The sequence below is a fragment of the Ursus maritimus genome, unplaced genomic scaffold (genome assembly GCF_017311325.1).
Source record: "Ursus maritimus isolate PB19 unplaced genomic scaffold, ASM1731132v1 scaffold_22, whole genome shotgun sequence".
NCBI classification, from domain to species: domain Eukaryota; kingdom Metazoa; phylum Chordata; class Mammalia; order Carnivora; family Ursidae; genus Ursus; species Ursus maritimus.
In genome coordinates, this window is record NW_024424675.1 from 3,949,367 (window position 1) to 3,971,814 (window position 22,448).

At 41.6% G+C, this 22,448-nt stretch overlaps 1 protein-coding gene across 30 annotated transcripts in view; it reads right to left on the reverse strand.

Moving 5' to 3' along the window:
• The window catches only part of LOC103677872 (ral GTPase-activating protein subunit alpha-2-like), a 130,783-nt gene that overhangs the window by 15,707 nt on the left and 92,628 nt on the right, over positions 1-22,448 (reverse strand). For 16 of the 30 annotated variants that reach the window (XM_040637909.1, XM_040637912.1, XM_040637919.1 and 13 more), the window contains 6 exons: positions 19,743-19,910; positions 18,343-18,480; positions 14,336-14,484; positions 9,516-9,627; positions 3,712-3,949; positions 1,212-1,336 (listed from right to left, as the gene is read on the reverse strand). In XM_040637909.1, coding sequence (XP_040493843.1) covers positions 3,719-3,949; positions 9,516-9,627; positions 14,336-14,484; positions 18,343-18,480; positions 19,743-19,910 — 798 coding nt within the window. In that variant the 3' untranslated portion in view covers positions 1,212-1,336; positions 3,712-3,718. Of the gene's footprint in view, positions 1-318; positions 535-1,173; positions 1,337-3,711; positions 3,950-9,515; positions 9,628-14,335; positions 14,485-18,342; positions 18,481-19,742; positions 19,911-22,448 lie in introns of those variants that run through there. The other 14 variants (XM_040637923.1, XM_040637921.1, XM_040637922.1 and 11 more) reach the window with 10 other exon arrangements.

The window sequence follows — 22,448 nt, forward strand, 5'->3', positions numbered from 1 at the left end:
TTCAGTCCCCCTTGGGGAAAGCACTCCTGCTGGAGGAAGCCTCTGTCCAGGGACCTGCCAAAGGGCACACGTGAGGCCCAGAGAGTCCCACTGCTGCGGAGGAGGAGGATTTTACCTCACTCCAAGGAAGAAGCCAAGCAGGAACTGAGCATCCCAACATTGGGCCATGCAAGTCACAGTCAGCCTCTGGAAGGAAGAGCCTAGGGACTGCACAGTCCCTAGGGCAAAGACCAGGGCCTTCAACCCTGAGACTTGATCAAGGGAAGATCAGTGTCCAAGGCTCAGGAGAGCACCTCAGCTGGGCTTCCCATTGCATACCTTGGCCACCTTGATCCAGTGCTCCACCACCATGGCCCTGTCCCGGGCTGTCATGCTTGGGTTGCCAAGGCAGGTGGTGATGACACACTTGGCCACACCGTTGAACTGGGCGACAGTGGCCCGGACTGTGGGTGCCAGGTGCTCACTGCCAGGCTTATTGCGCTTGGACCAGATGGAGCCCAGGCACTGATGGGGCAGCAGCTTCTTGAACAGCTCCTAGAGAACAGGGGGACCTTTGTTCACCCAGCTATTTCCCATGCAAGACTTATGTCCTACGTAGGGGTCACAGGTCAGAGCTGGACCTCAGGGAGCTGAGAATCTGGCCTGAGCCTGGTTGGAGACCGTGGATTTCATTCCATTGTTTTTCACTGAGGGAACAGGGTAGAAGGACAACAGCCCCAGGCATGTAAAGCTCCACTTCCCAACAGAAGCAAGGCACTTCAATATCCCCCTCCAGTCCTGCAAACTATGTGCATTATTCTCTTTTTCTGTGTTGGAAGAGCGCCACACTAAGATTAACGCTGCTCAACAACAGTAATGCAGCTGTGCGATTACTGAGAATCTATTTGTTTTAGGCTTCTAACAAAATATCTATTTTCTCTCTTTTGCACATATATCTCACTCAGTAGTGACAGCTCAAGTTCTTTTTCACAATGAATGATTCAGAAATAAGTATCAAAAACAGATTTGAAGAGAACAGAAGAGACAATTAAAAGATACGGAAACATCCTACTTAATAAAAGGCCATGTATTTATGTTCTGAGTCGAATTTTAAAGCTTTTAAAACATTTTATTCCTATAAATCCATCTTAGATAGCAACTGGACCTCACAGAAGCACTTAAATAAACGTTTACCAGTTGTATCCTGGCGAACAATATTTCTTGCTTTCTCAGCTCCCCGTGCCCCAGATGTGGTGGCGCTCCTCGATTGCACTGGCTCGGCCACATCCGGGTGGCTCCACCAGCTGAGAGAAAATGATCTCCCCACAGTGGCTCCTTTCAGAGAATAGAACACAGCCTGATAAAGGATAAGACAAGAAAAATAATCTAAAGGCTGACTTCATTATCATTCATTGCACAGCCTGTGTTACTCAGCAAATTTCATAAATCCAACTGCTTCTCTTGTTGCAAAATTAGGTACCACTTCTCTGCTTTCCTCTCATAGAGCTCTGGTCAAGTATTTCAAACGAGTGGTCAAGGATCCAAGAGAAATACAGGAGAAAAGAGAATGAGACAGAGCTTTCTGCACAGGTAATGTGCTGGCGGCTGCCACCTATGGGTCGTTTTCACACCCAGGTTCCTGAGAGTATATTTTGTTTCCACAAATCCAGTGCTTAGAAGGCAAGTATTTCTATAATGAACATTTGAATTCATTTTTATTTTTAATTTTTATTTTTAAAAATATATTATGTTAGTCACCATACAGCACATCCCTGGTTTTTGATGCAAAGTTCGATGATTCATTAGTTGCGCATAACACCCAGTGCACCATGCAATACGTGCCCTCCTTACTACCCATCACCAGCCCATCCCATTCCCCCACCCCCTCCCTCTGTAGCCCTCAGTTTGTTTCTCAGAGTTCATAGTCTCTCATGCTTCATTCCCCCTTCTGATCACCCCCCCTTTCTTTATCCCTTTCTTCCCCTACCGATTTTCCTAGTTCTTATGTTCCATAGATGAGAGAAACCATATGATAATTGTCTTTCTCTGCTTGACTTATTTCACTTAGCATTATCTCCTCATAAGCAAGATGATAGATCAATCGGAAATATTTGCCAAGGCATTATAATAATTGAATTCATTCTGTATCATTCCATAAACTGTTTTTCAGATTGTTTACCTTCCTATAAATAAATACAGCCACTCACAGACTGCAGCGAAGATATTATAAGAATCAGTCCCATTAATGACATGTTTATATGGTTAAGTAATCACCATAATTGGTTCACACCTCCCCACATCCACATCCTCTGTGGGCCTCTCCCACAATGACCCTGGGCTTCATCACATGACTTGCTTTGCTAGCAAAATGAGCAAGCAGAGATTTGAAATGCGTTGGAAAATCTGGGCTTGCCCTGTTGCTGCTCCTGGAAACCTAAAACCTCACCAAAAAAGCCTGAGCTGGCCTGCTGGGCAATAAAAGGTATGTGGCCAAGTCCCCCATCACTGCCCCAGCTGACAGCTGGCCAACCCTAGAGCTGCCTGGCTGATTATCTGATAGCCTAGCTGACTGCAAACACAGGAGTGAATCCAGCAGAACTGCCCAACTGTGTCCAACCCAAACTGCCAACTCATAAAATCATGATTTAAACAACTGGCTGTTCCTTTAAGTCACTATGTTTTGGGGTGATCTGTCACACAGGAAAAGCTGATACAGTCTATAATAAGGCTATTGTTGAGGCTATAGTCTACCCAAAGCAAGCAATGTATACTTTATGCATCTTGGGAGAAGAAACTCCTCCCAAGTTTTAGGACCAAGAAAAGCTATGTATCACCTAAGCTGTCGATGTTCCCCATTTGTAATCTGTGATCCTCTGCTGTAACCCTGTGAAGATCAGAGTCACATCTAAGCTTGCTCCCCTTCTCCCTCCCTAGCAAGCATAGGGGGCTCTCTGGCATGCATTCTGGCATCTTAACCACTCCAGCAACTCCACTCCCTTTAAATTTGCCCCAGTGTCCTTACGCATTTTATCTATTGTATTATAGGTACTTCTATGAACTGCCTCAAAATCTTTACACAATAAATTGGAGTACAAGTGAATTAATCCCAATACTGTGTCACAGCATTAAAACAGTAATGAAGACAAAATGTTGTCCCCAGTAGAAACCACCACTGATGTTTTCCACCTTGATCTGACTCGAGGTCTCAAAACAACTTTTACCCAGAAACACAACAAAAGCCAAAATGACTCCCATCTGAAACACTCAGAATTTTTCTACCTTGCCCAAGCAGGCACTGAAATACGTCTTTCTAGTGTGGTGCCTGGAGCTGGACTTGCCCAGCTTTGATTTCTGGCTTTCCCACTTCTCAGCTAGGTACCTTGAGTGAGTCCATCACCATGGACTCTCTGTACTTCAGTTTCTGTCTGTGATACCCGGATAGTAACTCAGAAGTTACCAAGAGGGTGAAGAGAGAGAATACATAGAAGCACAAGCCATTATTATTATTATTCTTGCTACTACTGCTATTCCCCTTCATCTTCTTTCTTCCTCCACAGCCCCTTCATAAATTCATCATCCTTACTATGAGGACAGAGTGCTATGAAACACCATCCGATACACCATTAAAAAGACACGGCCTGTATGGTTTATTCCAAAATTCCGTGCATTAATTGCCTATATGTATAGACACACTCCGCCTCCGTCTCAGACATCTGGTAAGAGTAGAAGTACCTTTGCCTCACTGCTTCTTTTCCTTTTGTTCACTTAATTTGTCCAGAGGTAGGTTTGTCATCTCAACTCCGTAAACAGTTCTCGCCAACACTGCTGTCAAGGAGTCCATGATGTTGGCCCATTCGTTTATGAGTTCTTCCCATTCCGTGAGGGAGGACAGCACACCAAGGAAGTCATCCCAGAGCTCTCGAGAAATGTACACACACAGGTTTGCTCGGATCCACGCCACCATGAGCGTCTAAAACCAACGAGCCAACAAGAGAACTGAATCACCCTCATTTGGAAGAAGAATGATTTTTAACAAAACATTTTAAATTACTAGGAATAAAATGAACTTTAAAATAAAAAGCACTTGATCTTGTTTTTCTTTTAGTGTCTTAAAATTTATTTGATCAACTGTAACCAGGATCTGAGCTATGGAGAAATCACCTATTATCATGAACAAAGTTACTGATTCAAAATCCTCTGGTGTCTGCGGCTAGTCCTGGCTGTAATTGGGGAGAAGACAAAACTCTCAGTACAACAACTATTCTACTTCTTGAGACAGCTCTCTCTCTCACTCTACAGTGGCTGCTTCTAGCCTCCTCTTCAATCTGTAAATCTCCAGCCCCATTGATTCCTCCCTGCTTTTTAACAGATGAACCCACTGCAGACCTCATAGAAAACAGAACCCATTAAACAAGAATGCCCTCAAACTTTACCCACAAGTCACAGTGTTTGTCCAGCTTCTCCTCTATCTGCAGGCTGTAAGTGAAGAGGGGCTCCCGCTCTTCTAGGCTTGTTCCCATCTATGCTCTGAACCTCCTCCTCAGTCTTTGTGTTTCCATTACCCCTGCCTCTCCTTTTTCTCTAGTCTCTCCTACTTTGCCAGCTCCTCCCCATCAGTATTTAAACATGCTCCAAGTCTACCTCATCTTAAAAACAAAAAACAAACAAAAAAGTTCCCTTGAGCCCAGAGTCCCCCCTATAGCTAGAACTGCTAAAGCCAAATTTCTTGAAAGAATGTTCCACACTCACTGCATGTGCACCTCCTCATTTCCTAGTCTATCTGCGTACTAGAGAGCTCTACTTGCATGTTCTGCAGGCACCTGTTAATACAGCAGAAGAGTAAAAAGAATTCAAAGCTTCCACTGAGATTCTTCCAGTTTCTCGACCTGGTCTCTCCTGCTCCTGGCCTTTGCATGTAGTCTTCCTTCCTCTCTTCCCTTCTTTTTTGCCTCTTTAAATCCACTCTTCGGGTCACAATGTGGACATTACTTCCTCCAAGGTGTCTCTGACTGCAACCCCATCAAGCCTCCGGTAAGTAGCCACCATTCCCACAGTTGTCTTCATTTCCCTATCAGAGCACTTTCCTTAAGAGTCTATTCACTTCTCTGTGTCCCTCCTCTAGCCTTATGGTCCCTGGCACTATAAGTGGTCACATGGGCAACCCTACCAGACAATTATGCATATACTTGGGATATTTCCTTACCTTGAAATGGCCTAGTTCCTTACCTTCGCCAAAATGTTCCACATCCTTTAAAATTCAAATCAAATATACCTGCCTTGAAAGAAGTGCCAAGTCTATCTCAGGTGTACCCCAAAGGCTTTCCTAATCTTACTAGAATAAGTTATATATAACTAGAATAGTTACAGCCAAAGTCTGTTTAACTTCCCTGATCTAAGTTGTTAGAGCTAAATGTGCTCCGTAAGGTGTCAACCTGCAAATATTTCTGCCCACCCCAGATGCAAACAGACTCCCACAGTCAATGGAAGTTGTCCTATGCATGGGATAGGGGCGAATTGGCTTTTTAATTACAAGAGAAATTTTTCTTTAACATACACATAGGAAAACTTGGAGAAATAGGAAACAGCTTGTAATTAGGCAGGTCTGTTCTGACCACTTGAAAAATCATATTTGAAGTGACCCTTACGCAATGTACCTGTTCTCTATGTTCAATTCAAATTTACCACACTTTTCAAAAGGGTAAAAATGTGAAAGTTGAGCTAAAATCATTAAATATATTGAAAAGAAGGTTTTAAATATTCATACTAAGATGGAAGAATGCCAAAGAACAATGCAAAAGGAAAAGCTAAAATAATTTTGTCATTTATTATTACTAAGACCTTATTACATATATTTATTATGACTAAAAGGCCATCTTCTGTTTATTCCATTTTACACTCCTGTTTTCAAAATGAGTTTGAGGGCATGACCATAAAGTGCATATACACAATAAAACTTAATATTAAAGAGTAGGTCAAAGAGAATCTCGGCAGAGTAAGAGAAGAAAGGAGAGACTGGCAATGCTACCAGCGCTCAGCCTCAGGTCTGGTTACAGCACGTGCTTCAGGTTAAAAGCAGAGTTTTCATGTGGTAGAAGATGCCCTGTGCTGGGAATCTTGCACTGGCTTCACTTTATTGACTAATTATAAAACAAGGACTGAACACAGTCTTCTTGCAGGTTATTAAATTCATCTTAGCAAATCTCACAAATATGTGCACAGAGCTGGCGAATCATCGTCATCATCAATCACAGCTAACAAGACCTGAACCCAGAGCAAAACTGTGCCTCCTCCTGAGCGGGGGAGGGGTGGCACATCTGTGCGCAAAGGCAGGCTGCTCTCTCAGCAGGTTACCCTTGTCTAGGAGGAGGGAAACAGACAGCCCCAGACTCGGGGGTTCTGTCACTAACTTGATTTGTGAGCTGGGCTAGTTACTTGGCTTTTCTGGAGTCATTCCTGGTCAAAAGTAAAAAGCTGAATAAGAACACCTCCAACGTTCCTCCGGCACTGAAATTCATGTTTTATCAAATACATCTTGGCAAACAAGCTGTATAAAAAAAAATCTGTTAGTAAACCACTCCTTTTCTTACATCCCTTTCCTAACCAACCACTTGCTGCATTCCTCTACTCTTCACACTTAGGGAACTATATAATTGTAAGTACTGTTACTAGAAGGACCATAGTCCAGGTTTCCTGATATACTTTCAGAGCTTCAAGCATAAGGTCCTATTTAGCACTGATAACAGATTAAAACATCACTTATGGGAAACGTTATTATCTGGTACATATCTAAATAAAACCCAACTATCATTTAAAGAAAATTTGGTAACCCAAGTTATCTTATCTACTGAAAGAAACTAAACACTAGAGGAAACATTCAAAAAAGATAAAAGGACAATGGCAACACAAAATTCCCTTTAATAGTTTCCTTTTTGTTTTTATAATTTTTATTTTGTTATATTAGTCACCATACAGTACATCCCCAGTTTTTGATGCCATGTTTAATAGTTGCCTTATTCAAATTTTTAAAAATCAAGCATCTGGCAATTGTAGACAGTCTACATGAACAAACAATAATTTGATTGCATGTTTAATTTTAGTATGGAATTAAGATGACGCCCACTTGATTGCCTGGCAGAGCTGTCCAGACCTTTCACATTTTTCTCCCTGCCTTGGATCCCACAAAAGGGCTTGATAGGTCAACGGATGATCATAAAACCCAGATGAACCCACTCTGTTTCTTATGACAAGCCTGCAAAGTCAGAAGGAATTTTTTCCTGATTGTGACAGATTAGGGAAGAGACTCAGGAAGGTGAACTGATTTGCTCAAAGCCACACAGCCAGGAAGTACCAGAGCTGAGATCAGAACTCAGAATTTGTCTACCTCCAAAAAACTCATCCGCTCTCCACTATTTTATGTTGCTTCTTAATTTAAGCAGTCTTTTTGATCCATCTAACCACTGCCAAAATAATGATGATATCAAAATCATTAATAATCCTGGACTTAAAACTAATTTTCAAGATCTGATAAGATTCTCCAAGAACAAGGGGGACTTTTCTCCCAAACCAAAACTAATCAAACACATCAAAAAATACAACTTCACAATAGATTCTTGCTTAATTCAGTGACAAGTTCTTGCTCCAATTCCAATACATCTCATAGATGCAGGGCCAGACAACTGGTGAGGAATGAGACCCATGCACCCACTAGCCGACGCCTGGCTTCAGCCCACTTCACTTGGCAGCCCCAGTCCCATCAGGGCTGGGAGACTGAGAAGGTGCCGACAGTGAAACTCTCCAGGAGAGTCAGAGCCAAGTGAGCAGAGTGTCTGTACTCCTCTGGGGGGGAAGCAAAGCAAGTGGTCAGTATCACCCTTGAGGAAAGGGTGGACGAACACAAACAAAATGATGTGTAGACCACTTCGTGTATCTAATAACCAGGCAAGGCAATCAGAGTTAAGAGTGATTATACTATTCAGGAGGCAAGTGAGTACATGTCAATTATTTCTGTAGCCTCTCATATATTTTTCATCAAGCCAAGATCATTCGATCATATTAAATTATTAAAATTAATATGAACAGCTGGGTTCTCTTGTGTTACAATGGGAATATACAACCTTATTTAAAGAATTAGTTTTTCTTTGTGTCACCTGTTTCCTACCTGTATTCTAGATATGCTCTTAGTATATATCCTCCAAAATCACCTTCAAGTCAACAGAGGGGGGAAGTTGACCTCTCTTCCCTACAACCATTATTTCCAGCTCATCATCCACCATACTATCTTCCACCAAATTACTCAAAGCAGGCCCATCTATTGTACTCATGTCTCTATTTCTATGGAATGTCAAACTTTTCCAGAGTACTTTCACACTGTTCTCTTTCAGAAATGCTTCATAAATTCTGTGCATCCCATAAATACTAGTGCTTTCTAGAGCAATGCTACAATAGGCTACCACGCTCAGGACCCTTTAAAACTCCTACTTCCTATTCAGTCAGTTCATCATCTGCTTCCTCTTCTCTTCCCCTCAGGGTGATGTCAGACTACTCGGGTTCTTGACCCTTCCCACCATGTGAGATGTAAGAGACACGGCCATCTCCTTGACTCTCTGCTCCCACCTAAGGCCAGTCCAGTCCCGCTCACCTTATCCAGGACTTCACTTCTTTAGTTCTCCTCTCTCTCCCCCAGGCTGTCTTCATTGGACCCTACTCACTGCAAGCAAACAGACTTCAAAACCACCCACCTTAAACTCTAGCTTCCATGCATGTTGCCCAATCAGCTAGCTCCTACTTTTGTCCTCCCTTCAACCTCTGAAAAGCCTTAACTATACTTGCTACCTCTATTGCCCAGCTCTCATTTTCTCCTCCATCCACTCCAAGTGGTCCTCATTCCCCTAGAATACTCTCAACCAATGACATCTTGTCAAAGCCAATGTCAACTGGACGTTTTCCTCTTCCCCAATCCTTGTCTCCAGGTGTCTAGACACATGGTCCTCTAATTTCCCTCACAGCTTCCTGGTCACCCTTTCTCAGCATCTCTGGATGGTTCCTCTCCTCCAATAACGATGGAGATGGCCCTCTCCTCTTTAGGACACAAAACCGCTCCATGGTGATCCCATCCAGTCCTGTGGCTTCAAACACATAGCCCAACATACTAATGACTCTTACAGTTTTATTTCTAGCCTAAACCGCTCCCTAACCTTAAACCCCATTCCCATGCTTCCATTTACCTTTTACTTCCTCAAATCTACCTGGCCCTTCACCAAGGACATCAGCTCTTGTTTTCTTCCTAATTTCTACCAACCTGAAGCAAATCAAAAGAGGAAGTAAATGGCAGACAGGTGGGAAGGCCTAAAAGAAGCCAAGCACTACCTGTAAAGAACAGATTACAACCTTTAAGAGCTAAAAAAGAAAATTTACAATGAAATTTCTAGAAATTTAGAGTTCAATTTTACTCTTAAAATTCTCAATGATTAAAACTATTTTGCTGTAAATTCTGATTCATTTCTTGCATTTGCAGTGTTTTAATAAAAGAGACTTACCCTAAACAGTAACCCTGCCAAGCTCTGGGCAAACAAGTCCTTTATTTGTTTATCCTTTGGCTTCTGCATGACAGCTTCTGTTATCCTGAGTAGTATTTGCAACATCTGTTCCCTGAGCCACCCAAAATAGAAACTCACATTATTAATCACATTTCCAAAGCACTTTAATTTATAGGTACAAGAAATTCTAAGAATTCTGCAACAATGATAATCATGTATTACTCAAAAATATTAATAATCTGAATGCCAATTACATAATGAATACCATATTTTATCAAAATAAACCACCTAATGCTACAAAAGTTCTAAAAATATGTGACTTACACCCACATCAATAGGCAGGATAAAACAAGTATCATCCTAGTCTAATTTTATCCCCCTCCAATAGGGAGGAAAGACTGTATCTCCAATTATACCAGTCCCTTCAAGGTGCTCAGTGAATAGTTGTGCCCATTTGAACTTTTGCAGCATCCTTTAATTTTCCCATCCATTATTTTACTTAACCTGTGAGGTCTCCCCATCTACCTTTACGGTAGGAAATAAAACGGACGTTCTGGTTCTAATTCTGGGGAGATACACAGTCAGTATCATACTATGACTGAACTCCAGAGGAACTCAGGTAGAGGGGTGTGGAAAGGTCATTTTTGGTCACTCTGAGGCACGGAGTTTTATGCCTGGAAGGTGCTAGGTCTGCAAGAGGGCACTGAAGACACAAAATAACACTGCTAATTATGTTAATAGTAATAAGTTCTTCAGAACAGCCAAAGGGCATTTTTCTTTTTCACAGCTAAGTTACATTCTTCATACCAGAGTGTTTGCTTACTTTTCCTTTTCTTGAATTCCATGCAAACAAAGAACACATATCTTTTGTATATAAGGGAGGTCTGTTTGTTTTGAGGGGAATCACACCTTTTAACTTCTCCTTCAAGGCCATATCCACTAACAATTCATTCATCTTTACAACTTTCTTCTTGGCCTACATGCTCGTTAATGATACGATCGGGAACTGGACAAAGTCATCCAGTCCGGGTCAGATGATGAGATCTCCAAGTCACAGTTCCTTTATACTTCTCTCCTACTTCCACATATTGAGAGAGTATTTTCTCATTAACATAATGTGGAATCTCATTAAACTCATGGTACAATGACCTCTACAAATAGGGTTTCCTGCCTTATTTGTAGCTGACCCCATTTGATTTTCATCCCAGGGTTATCTGTTGGCAACATTTGGAACTTTGTTCTAGTTGTTTGCTTATGCTGTACACTGTCTGTGGATTCTGGAAGCATGGAATAAGAAGAGCTCTCAAGTCATAGGAGATGTGGGTGCATGTGTCTGGAGCGGATGGCTTAGAGGAGGACGAGGGAAGAAATGGCACAGAGCTGGGGAGAGCATGTCCCTCACCATTTTCAGGATACCCAGGCCCCTGTCACAGGCCTCAGCATCACTACTGCCTGCTCACATTTATGTGATGCTTAAGACAACAAAAAACAATCCTTTCCACAAGAATGGTTAATACTCATTTTATGAACATGATGAGAAAAAAAACATAATAAATTTCACATAAAACCTCAGTTTTGGGAACTGCTATCAAAAAATGCAAACTTGGGGGCACCTGGGTGACTCAGTCGGTTGAGCATCTGACTCTTGGTTTCAGCTCCAGTCATGATGTCAGGGTCGTGGGGTCGAGTCCTGCATTGGGCTCTACACTCAGGAGGGAGTCTACTTGAGATTCTCTCTCTCTCCCACTCTGCCCATCCCCCTGCTCATATATTCTCTCTCTCTCTCGCTCTCTGAAGTAAGTAAATAAATCTTTTTAAAAAACGTAAACCTGACCAAAGCAATGATTGACAAAGACACAGGGTTAATTTAATTTCTGAACCTATGAAAGTTTACCAAGCCATGAAACTCCCACACAGAGTCTTCTGGAAGAAAATGAGGGTAAAAAAATCATCTCCAGTGTGGAAAAGTCTTTCCTAACAGTGTTGACTCCAACTTGTTTCTTTGTATTTTGTGAAACACTGACTTTGGTCCCTACTCCTCCTCCTCAAAAAAAACCCAAAAAAACAAAAAAAAACTGCTCCAAGAGTGTACAACTTCCATGGGAACATGGGAAATTATGCATGTGTGCTGTCCCTGCACTGAGGTTTCCTGCTTTACTACTGACCTTGTCCCCAACTCCTCACAGAGGCAGTACTGTTAACCATTCACACAACAGGGCTGCTCACTATTTCAGGGCTGCTTCTTACACTTCCTTGGGCACAGCCCTAGTCTAAACTGCCATCAGCTATGGCCCCGGACTTTGTATACTGCCCCCTCTCCCCCACACTCTCTCTCCTCCAGAGGAAGGCAGAGAAATCTTCTGGAAACATAAACTGGATTGTGCTATACTCTTGCGCACACACAAAGGAGTAGCCAGTGTCTCTCCCATGGTCTGCAAGGCCCCACTCAACCTGGCTCTGGTTGGCCCCTGCCGCATCCCCTCCCACCCTCCCTCTCCTTCTGTCTGCTCCACTGCACTGGCCTGGAACATACCACACTTGCTACTTGCTGTTCCTTCTATGGGAGGCTCTATGCTCAGACCTCTCCCTGGCCTCTCCCTCCTTGTCCTCACGGTGCTGCTCACAAAGGTCTTCCTGAACACCTGTAGAAAAACACTCCTTCACTCTCCACTCTGTCCCCTTCCCCAGCTTCACTGTGCTTACACCACTGAAACTGTTGTGTTCATTCTGTCTCTCAGTCTATGAGGACGGAAACCTCATGAGGGCAGGAACTGTGTCTAGTTCACCTTCTATTCTCACAGCAGAAGCTTAGTTATGTACTGAAGAAGAGAGAAAGGGAATTCAGGGACTGTCCAACACTAAAATGCATGGGAAATTCTGCTGGGAAACAGCCCGCACCCTTTTCTATGTGTTACTGTTTTTTGGTATTTTCAGCTATTTCTATATGTTGCTTTTTTTATACTTTAACCTGGAAATGTCAGAATTATTAAAGAACAAGAAGAATTGCTTAATTCTTTTTTTTTAAAGACTTTATTTATTTATTCAACAGAGATAGAGACAGCCAGCGAGAGGGGGAACACAAGCAGGGGGAGTGGGAGAGGAAGAAGCAGGCTCCCTGCGGAGGAGCCTGATGTGGGGCTCGATCCCATGACGCCGGGATCACGCCCTGAGCCGAAGGCAGACGCTTAACCGCTGTGCCACCCAGGCGTCCCAGAATTGCTTAATTCCATCTTAGAATTTTCACCAAAAAAGATTATCAAAATGATCAAAATACTACTAATACAAAAGTAAACTGAATTCAGTTTTCAAAGAAAAAAGCCATCAAAAATACTATTGCTATACTATCGAGGAGCAGATGCTTCTGTTGCGGGCATACCAGCATTTCTCATCACTTTCAATGTTCCCGACATAGCATTTAAGTTTGTTTAAATCATATTGTTCATCACAGTAACATTTCCAGTCTGAGAAAGATGACCCTGGAATTTACAACCTTTTTTTTTTTAAAGACTTTTTAAAATTTATTTGACAGAGAGAGAGAGACAGCCAGCGAGAGAGGGAACACAAGCAGGGGGAGTGGAAGAGGAAGAAGCAGGCTCCCATCAGAGGAGCCTGATGCGGGGCTTGATCCCTGAACACCGGGATCACGCCCTGAGCCGAAGGCAGATGCCCAACGACTGATCCGCCCAGGCGCCCCTGGAATTTACATCCTAAAATAATCATTTTGATTCCTGTGGTTTCTGTACCAGTGAACTTGCTACCTGATGGGATTCCTTTGGGCCCACCCTCCCTTCATGGGAGAAAGGAAAAGGCTGGACTCCACAGCCCTAGGGGCCCCTGCCAGGTCAGTCCTGCCTCATTTCTATGCTTTCCACCAGGTGCACACAGAGCTTTCCCTTTAGTGCTGACTCAAGGACATCCAGAAAAAGCATCCAGAACACAGGCTTGGTAACGGGGCCCCACTGAGGACTTCCATGAGGGAAGTGGCCACCAGAGCTGGTCTGCAGCGGCCCTGAGCACTGAGCGCACAGGCCAAAGCCCACTGACAGCAGGGCTGACCCAGCCAGGCTGCCCCAGGGCAGTGATGGGTGGGAGGAACATGTAAAGGACAGGCTGGAGAGGCATTTTACAACCAGAACTGAGGGGCATGAAGAAAGAGGATTACAGAGTGGCTCTGAGGTCTCTGTTGCTGAGAACGTCTGAAAGCACCTCCTAAGCTGGAGTGATGTGCTCATCATGGGACGAGGGCATGGGAAAACCAACAGCACTGTGTACTTTCAGGGGTATTATAAACACAGAGACACCAAACAAAAACAAAGGACAAAATGAAAACATTTCGCATAAGCACATTTTCACGACGCCACTATATGTTTGACGGTACTATTACTCAGTCATTCTGACAGTCTGTCATTTAAGATAATTGGTTTTCCAAAGTGAATTTAAAGCTTCAAATTTGAAGCAATAAAAATCAGTTAACAGCATTTCAGAGCAATTAACAACCTCTCCTGGGCTTATGAGAAATGATATAAAACACCAGTTACAGTGCTTTTCCACAAAGCAGTCTGATGACAATTTAAAATGGAAAAATCTACTATTAAGTAATATGACTACTTTTCATTCAGTAACATTTTTAAAGCCAATAATAAAAATAAACTATCAAAGTGCTGGATACTTCATAATTCACAGACACTGTTACAAAAGATTATCATCTTATTGTTAACTTTGTAAAGCCATTAGTAAGTGGAGGCATTAACCTTTTAATTATTATGTTGAAAAACAGAAACATGTGTTTTACAGTATTAATTAATTTGAAATAAACTTACCATGTCTTTTTATTCATTGTAAGCTCCATTATCATGCGCCTACAAATAATCAAAACAGCTTTACAGGCATCAGCTTGTTCTCTTAAGAGCATGGGAACTTCAGGACATGGTTCCAACAAAAAGACGTTTGCTGCATTTGTCAAAAATACCTTGAAATCAACAAATTTTACATTAAACATATAAATGTAACTAAACACATAAATCTGAACAAATTTTTCTTAAAGATAATGATATTAATTTCCCTCTACTAAACAATCACCTTTGAGTTATTTCAACTAAGGCAAGTGGTACCAACACATACTCAAGATTTTTTAAAATGCTTCTCTTAGAATCACCTGACACACTTGAAAGACCTTTCCTAGAAAAAAAATTATTAATACAAATTAATAGTGCAACTTTAGAAAATTTATGAATCAGAAAAGTTTCTGAAGACTTCTTTTTACATTACCTCAAAAGAAAAGGGGAAAACAGTAAGATAGGATCACTGCTTCTGGGTGAGAAATTTTGGGGTCGGGGACGGGGAGAGGAAGAGGAGCAGTGGTCAGACAGTGGCTGGGAAAAACCATCTGATTGCTGTGGAATCTCCCAGCACATGAACTTTGCAGGTAGGAAGCACGGCCAGCACCACCCAACACGGGCGCAGATCTCTAGTAGCTGTAGGGAGGCAGGAAACCGGCAAGGCCACATGGTCAACAGTACATAGCTTCCAGGTGCATATACCTTGACTAGGAGAACGATATTAGGCAGTAGGATATAAAACCTAAGTGAATTCTTGAGATAAAATCAGATTTAAAAAAACTTAGATGACCAGCCAACAGCTCTACACTCTACCTCAGACCTTTGGGGTACAAGTTCACTGTCCATTCCTGTCAGGGGTGTTTCAGTAGAAAATTGTGAGACGCACAGATGTGGCCTATTACGTAGTCGTAAGTGACTGCTTAGGGGCACTACAGTAAAGTTAACACTGTGTTACTACTGACACAGACGACACCAGTGACCCTTCAGTTTAGGAGACTGAGTTGTCAGTCTGGTGATGAAGGTGGATGGGTACCATCTACCTAGATCCTATGCCTTCTTAAGTCTCCCTTGTGTTCAGCAGTACAAATTCAAAGGATCTGGGAACAAACAGAGCTTCTCTGGCTCACCTGTGAATGAAATCTATCAACACAACATCTTAAAATAGATGCACGAACGGACTGAAGAAATTAAAATAAACATGCTCAAAAGTCAAGTGGGTGAACTTAAATATTGACAGCCTCTAAGATTATCTTGTTCAAGATTAAAAAGGTGTCAGGGCCTAATTTTCTAGAAAGCATTACCAAATAAGCACTGTAATAATTGGTAACAGATGATAACAGCAATTGTGAAGACTTTACTAGCTTTCAAGTGGGAAAAAGGAAAACAAAGAATTTTTGACTAACCAACTAGAGCAGTTTTAGTATAATTTTAGTGGCCATTTTATTTTTTTACTACCCTAACTGAGATCAAGACCTGAGCTGAGAGATCAAGAGTCAGAGGCTTCTTATGTTCCATAAATGAGTGAAACCATATGATAATTGTCTTTCTCTGCTTGACTTATTTCACTTAGCATTATCTCCTCCAGTGCCATCCATGTTGCAGCAAATGTTGAGAAATCGTTCTTTTTGATAGCTGAGTAATATTCCATTGTATATATGGACCACATCTTCTTAATCCAGTCATCTGTTGAAGGGCATCTCGGCTCCTTCCACAATTTAGCTATTGTGGACAATGCTGCTATGAACATTGGGGTGCATATGGCCCTTCTCTTCACAACGTCTGTTATCTTTGGGGTAAATACTCAGTAGTGCAATTGCTGGATCATAGGGTAGCTCAATTTTTAACTTTTTAAGGGACTTCCACACTGTTTTCCAAAGTGGCTATACCAACTTGCATTCCCACCAACAATGTAAGAGGGAACATAAGAAGTAGGAAGATCGGTAGGAGAAGAAAGGGAAAAAGGAAGGGGTGGTAAACAGAAGGGGGAATGAACCATGAGAGACTATGGACTCCGGGAAACAAACTGAGGGCTTTAGAGGGGAGTGGGGTGGGGGATGGGGATAGGCCAGTGATGGGTATTAAGGAGGGCACATATTGCATGGTGCACTGGGTGTTATACACAAATAATGAATTATGGAACTTTACATCAAAAACTTGGGATGTACTGTATGGTGACTAACATAACATAATAAAAAGTTATTAAAAAAAAAAGTCAGAGGCTTAACCCACTGAGTCACCCAGGTGCCCCTAGTGGCCATGTTTTTGGAAGATGTACCACATAGACGATCTCCTGCAAGACAGCTCTTTCACTCAAGGTATTTGGTTTCTTGATGTGAATTTGAAACTTTGCATAGTCCCAAGTAAAAGTGAGGAGTCTTCATATATTATATACTCCTTTCATTTTCATTTTTAAAAAAGATCAAAATACCAACTCCATGAATATTTCTTACTACCATGTCAGTACTGGTTAAGGTAAAAATAAAAAAAAAATTAATATGTCCAAATTGTACCTGTCAACAGCAACTGGAGAAGAGTACTAGCTTATTCAACCTGTCCTTGGCCACTTTTTCCTAATGAACCAAGGAAAGGACCAAAGATACTGGATACAAAGAGAACAAAAACAGCTATTATAATCCAAACTAAACATTTTTGAACACTGTTGTGCTACAATCAAGTGGAAAGTATTTTTTCTTGGTTTGGCCAAGCCGATGTAACTCATCCTTTCAGAAAACAAATTAACACTCTCCTGAACCTAGGGAGATACTGGCAGTGGGATGGCTGAGGACGGCATATGGCAATCCACTTGGAGGACAAGGAATACCAAGGCACACAGGCTAGGGACTCCGGCATGCACTTCTCTGGTGAGGGCACAGATTTTCCTAACAACTGGCACCGGAGTTCTTTGAAGCTACTCACGTAAAATCATCTTCATTTTGTTTAAAGTTAATTTCAAGTTATTTGCTGATTTTCACTGAAAAATGAGAAAATTCAATAGTTACAGAGTATTAAACTGCTAATGAACCTGAAAGCAAAAAGGATACCATGACAAGGAATCGTACTGAGAGACAGATGACAAAAGCAGTGTCACTGAAAACTGGACAACAGGCAAGCTATGCCTATGCTAGCTCAGGTGGATATGGGGTAGAGAGTGGGCGCCAGGGAGCAGGGGAAAAAGAGGAATTCTGTGTTTTCACTTAGAATCCTAACAACCTTCCACCTAGATGGGAGCCAAGAGGTAATCAATCTCCCAATCCCCTTTTTTTTTTTTTAAAGATTTTTTATTTATTTATTCGACAGAGATAGAGACAGCCAGCGAGAGAGGGAACACAAGCAGGGGGAGTGGGAGAGGAGGAAGCAGGCTCATAGCAGAGGAGCCTGATGTGGGGCTCGATCCCATAACGCCGGGATCACGCCCTGAGCCGAAGGCAGACGCTTAACTGCTGTGCCACCCAGGCGCCCCTCCCAATCCCCATTTTTGAGGTAAAATCCTGAGGTCTGGGAAGATTAAGTGATCAGCCAAAGTTGTTCTTTCCAATGTTCCCAAATGTCATTGGTTCTATTTTATATATTCATACAGATAAAGATTTAAAAATTAGAGCATTTATCATCATTCTTTATAAACAGGCAATTTTTAAGAAGAATATTCTTTATGGGATTATATAATCACCACGCTTGTCTTGCAAATTAGAGTCCAGGTGACTGACTAACTCCCCATATGTGTTCAGGAGATACTTTTTAAGATTTGGATCTTGGTCATTTCACATTCACTGCATAATAATCCCTCTCAAAAACCTGCAACCAGCTCATAGGTCTCCTTCGACTAGAAAAGAATCTTTACAAACTGAAGATGAGCGGTTAGGAAGAAAACTCAGAATGAGAACTTAAGAGCTGTTTACTGACAGGTAGATAAAAATATCTCTGTACTTTAACGATGCTATCACAATAAACAAAATGTTCAAATTGACTCCAACCGGAGGTCTTTACGTTACCTGCAGCATAGCCTGGGCCCCGGCTTTCACGTTCTTATTTTCTTCTTCCGTCACACATCCTCTGCTCACTGCACTCGTGAAGGAGTATGTTCGTCCCCAACTGGAAGATCGCTTATGACGAGAACCGTCAGTTGAGGTCTTTAGAAGATAAAAACCAGTTAATGGAGGGGGAAGAAGTACATGTTCACATATTTAATTCCTTACACTCACCAAAATTCATGAGAACATAGGTTTTAGAAGGGCGAGTCTTTTTTCCATTTTGTTCACCACCTCCAGCACCTCAAACAGTGCCCAGTGTTTAGTATGTGCTGAAGAAATAAACACAGGTCCAGTGACTGAATGAGTCTCTAAAACAGACCTTTAAAATGTGTGATAAATTCCATTTGCTTATCTATTCATTTTGACCTCATGACCAGTAATTAAAATGATTTCACCAATATTAAAAAATCAAAAATTATGGAATTAATACAGATATTTAAAAGTGATATGCCTTTGATTACAAATAGTTTTAAATGTTTGTTGTTAATTGCTGCAACACCCACTTTTAGAAATAATTTCTCAGACTAGATTTCAAAACAGCAAGACAGAAATCTAAATATGACAGGTATTTGTTTCAGGAAGAGATCCCACTGTGTCATTTTAGATTTATCCAGCCTCTAGCTTTACCTAACCAGGACGAAAAGTTCCATTCCAACAGCACTCACTCTGAGGACAGCACCCAGCCCTGAATGTAGGCTTCTTAAGAGAGGAGATAGCACTCATTATTGGGTTAGTCCTTTCAGCTGCGCTGCACAGGCCACTGCATAAGACAAGACTGCCAAAACATTCGAAATGTAGTTTCTCAAATGCTATTTGTTTAAACATGTCAGTACCAATACGGCAGTGACATTTTTTTTTTAAGATTATTTATTTATTTATTTGACAGAGATAGCCAGTGAGAGAGGGAACACAAGCAGGGTGAGTGGGAGAGGAAGAAGCAGGCTCCCAGCTGAGGAGCCCGATGTGGGACTCCATCCCAGAACGCCAGGATCATGCCCTGAGCCGAAGGCAGACGCCTAACGACTGCGCTACCCAGGCGCCCCGGCAGTGACATTTTTAGTCTCATACACAGACGTGTGAACATACGATGGTTCATAAAACAACTCTGCCACCACAGTGAATGACGAAGCTGCCATGCACAGCCGGACCTAGCCTGAGGGTACGGAGGTGACCAATGATCCTGAAGACAGCCCAGAGCAGCCTCACTAAGGAGGTCCTCACGGAACTCAGCAACTGGAGAGCAGCAACTATGATAAAAGAGCCCCACCGGCCTGTGCCCCACTGACTGGCACCCTCACCCGATCGGGTAGACTTTGCTAAAATACGTGTACTCCCAGCTGAAACAAGCGACAACGTATTACCTCTTTGCTGTCAGTCTCTGAAAATCCTAATTTTTCAGCATCTTCTAGGGCAGCTTCTTTTTTATCTGGTTCTTCCATGAACACAGGTTTGTCCTGGAGGATCCACTTTCTGTACACTGGAACTACCTTCCTTGTTACAGCGATGTCACAGGAAGGCAACAAAAATGCCTAAAATAAAAAGAGAAGACTCCCTTTAACTCCACACCTGCTCAGATCACTGTAACAGACGCATAACAGACATTTCTAATCACCACCACCAAGTTCAGACTTTCCTCTGAAACATACAAAGCCTGATATTTTTGTGCACACCAAACTGCTGAAGAAAAAAGGCATTTTCAATTGGGCCAGAAAATGTCATGCAATTTAAAAATAACTTCTGTATTCTGAATAATTTTTTCACAAAAATAGCCAACATGCACACCTACACAGATACTTTAATTGCCTATATAAACTATAATAGTTACACAACTGGGAACCTGTCCAAATGAATTAGAAATTGATTATAAGAGAACAGACATACTACTGCAGCCAGTTGCAGCCAACTGTCACACCTCCGCATAACTTCATGTGCAGGGATGTCGTGCTGGTGACGGAGGAATTATTTACACCACAGAAGTTGGCAAATGCTATTAATTGGAGCCTTTCTTTTTTCTTCCCCTCTGTCTTTCTCTTCCTTCCTTCTTTTTTCCCCCTCCCTTCCACCTTACCATCTCTTTCTGGGAGCCAACATTCACCAGCATACCAATGAGTAAAGACTGTACTCAGGTATTCTTTTTTTTTTTTCCATAATTTTTTAAATTATATTATGTTAGTCACCATACAGTACATCCCTGGTTTTTGATGTAAAGAGCGATGATTCATTAGGTGTGTATAACACCCAGTGCACCATGCAATACGTGCCCTCCTTACTACCTATCACCAGCCTATTCCATTCCCCCATGCCCCTCCCCTCTGAAGCCCGCAGTTTGTTTCTCAGAGTCCATGTACTCAGGTATTCTGTACTCACTGGTATGCTGGTGAATGTGGCTCTCAGAAAACACATTAGAGAGAGCCTCTGGCCAGTTGTAGCATTGTGTACATTTATGTGAACTTTTTAATTTTTTTCTGATTTTTCACATTTATTTTAGAGAGACAGAGAGAGAGAGAATGTGCCCAGCAGGGGAAGGGGCAGAGGATAAGGGAGAGAGCAAGCCGACTCCAGCACTGAGCACAGAGCCTGACATGGGGCTCAATACCATGATGCTGAGATCACTGCCTGAGCCAAAACCAAGAGTCAGACTTTAGCCGACTGAGCCACACAGCACCCCATGAACTTTTTAACATTAAAGACTCTCTTTACACATATGCATGTAAGACTTCTGATTTAATGTAAGATTCCAAACACATAAACAAAAAGGTAAAGGAAAAATGTATTTGCTTTTTGAGTATTAGCTCTAAGGAATATTTCTGTCTGAGGGGCAAACACAAAGGAGAGGAACTCAATACTACAGGAAGTGTTTTCATTCCACAGATGAAAAATTAAGCTGAGGCTCAGAACACATGAGATATTTTCCCAAGGTTACAAAGTAAGTTAGCGATGATTCTAGGTCTTGAAATCTCAAGATTCAGAGATTTAATACTCTCTTAATGTTCACGCTACAGGATCTAATTACAGGCAGATTTCAGTGTAACAAGGATTCATGCAATATATTTCCATCAATGTCACATCAAATTCCAGAATAGAGGAGTCTGTGTTGTAACAAGACTGTAACATATTAATGTAACAAATATTCTGACTCGTATCTCAAGAAAGATCAACAAAGACAAAGAAGATTGTGACTAAGTACAATGGTGTCCCACTCTAATTTTGTTTAAAATTTTATTACAAATATTTTCACACATACAAAAAAAGTAGAAATACTTTAAAGTGAATACCATGTACTGCCGCCTAGATTCTACCATTAGCATTTGCTAGATTTGCTTACCACATACCTATCAATCCACCCCTATTTATCCTTCTTTCAATCCATTCTATTTTTGATGCATTTCAAAGAAATCTGCAAACATCAGTACATTTCACCCCTAAACATTTCAACATACATATCACTTCCTTAGAGTTCAAAATTTCTTTATGGTACTTTACAGAAAATTTATACATCATGAAATGCACAAATGTTTAGTGGACCGTGTGATGAGTTTGGACAAATGTAGACAATGAGGTAATCCAAATCCAAAATCAAAGGTATATCATGTATCCTCCTTCTAAGAAGCAAATAGAAATTTTCTCTGTAGGAAAATAAGGTCACAGTAAAACCCAAATGATTTGTACAAACTCTCTGGTTAATATGATATGTAGCAATATTAATTAAAAATTAGAAATATGAGAAAAGAAGTCAACATTAACAAAACCACAATAAAAACCAGAGAATATTTTAAACACATAGGAGATCCGGATAAAGAAAGTTTCGAAAAGAAATGTAAATGGAATTGAAAAATAAAATAACTAAAATTAAAAACTCAGTGGGTACGGATTGACAACAGAATGGACATGGCTGAAAACAGGATGAAAAAACCAAAGGAAACACCCAGAGTGAAGCACGGTGAGACGAAAGGACGGCCTACTCAGAAAGGAAGGCAAGAGAGAGAACACAATGAAGAGCTGCTCCTATACTTGGCTGCAGAGGCACAAGGAAAGAAGATTAGCAAAAGAGGGCAGAAATGATATTT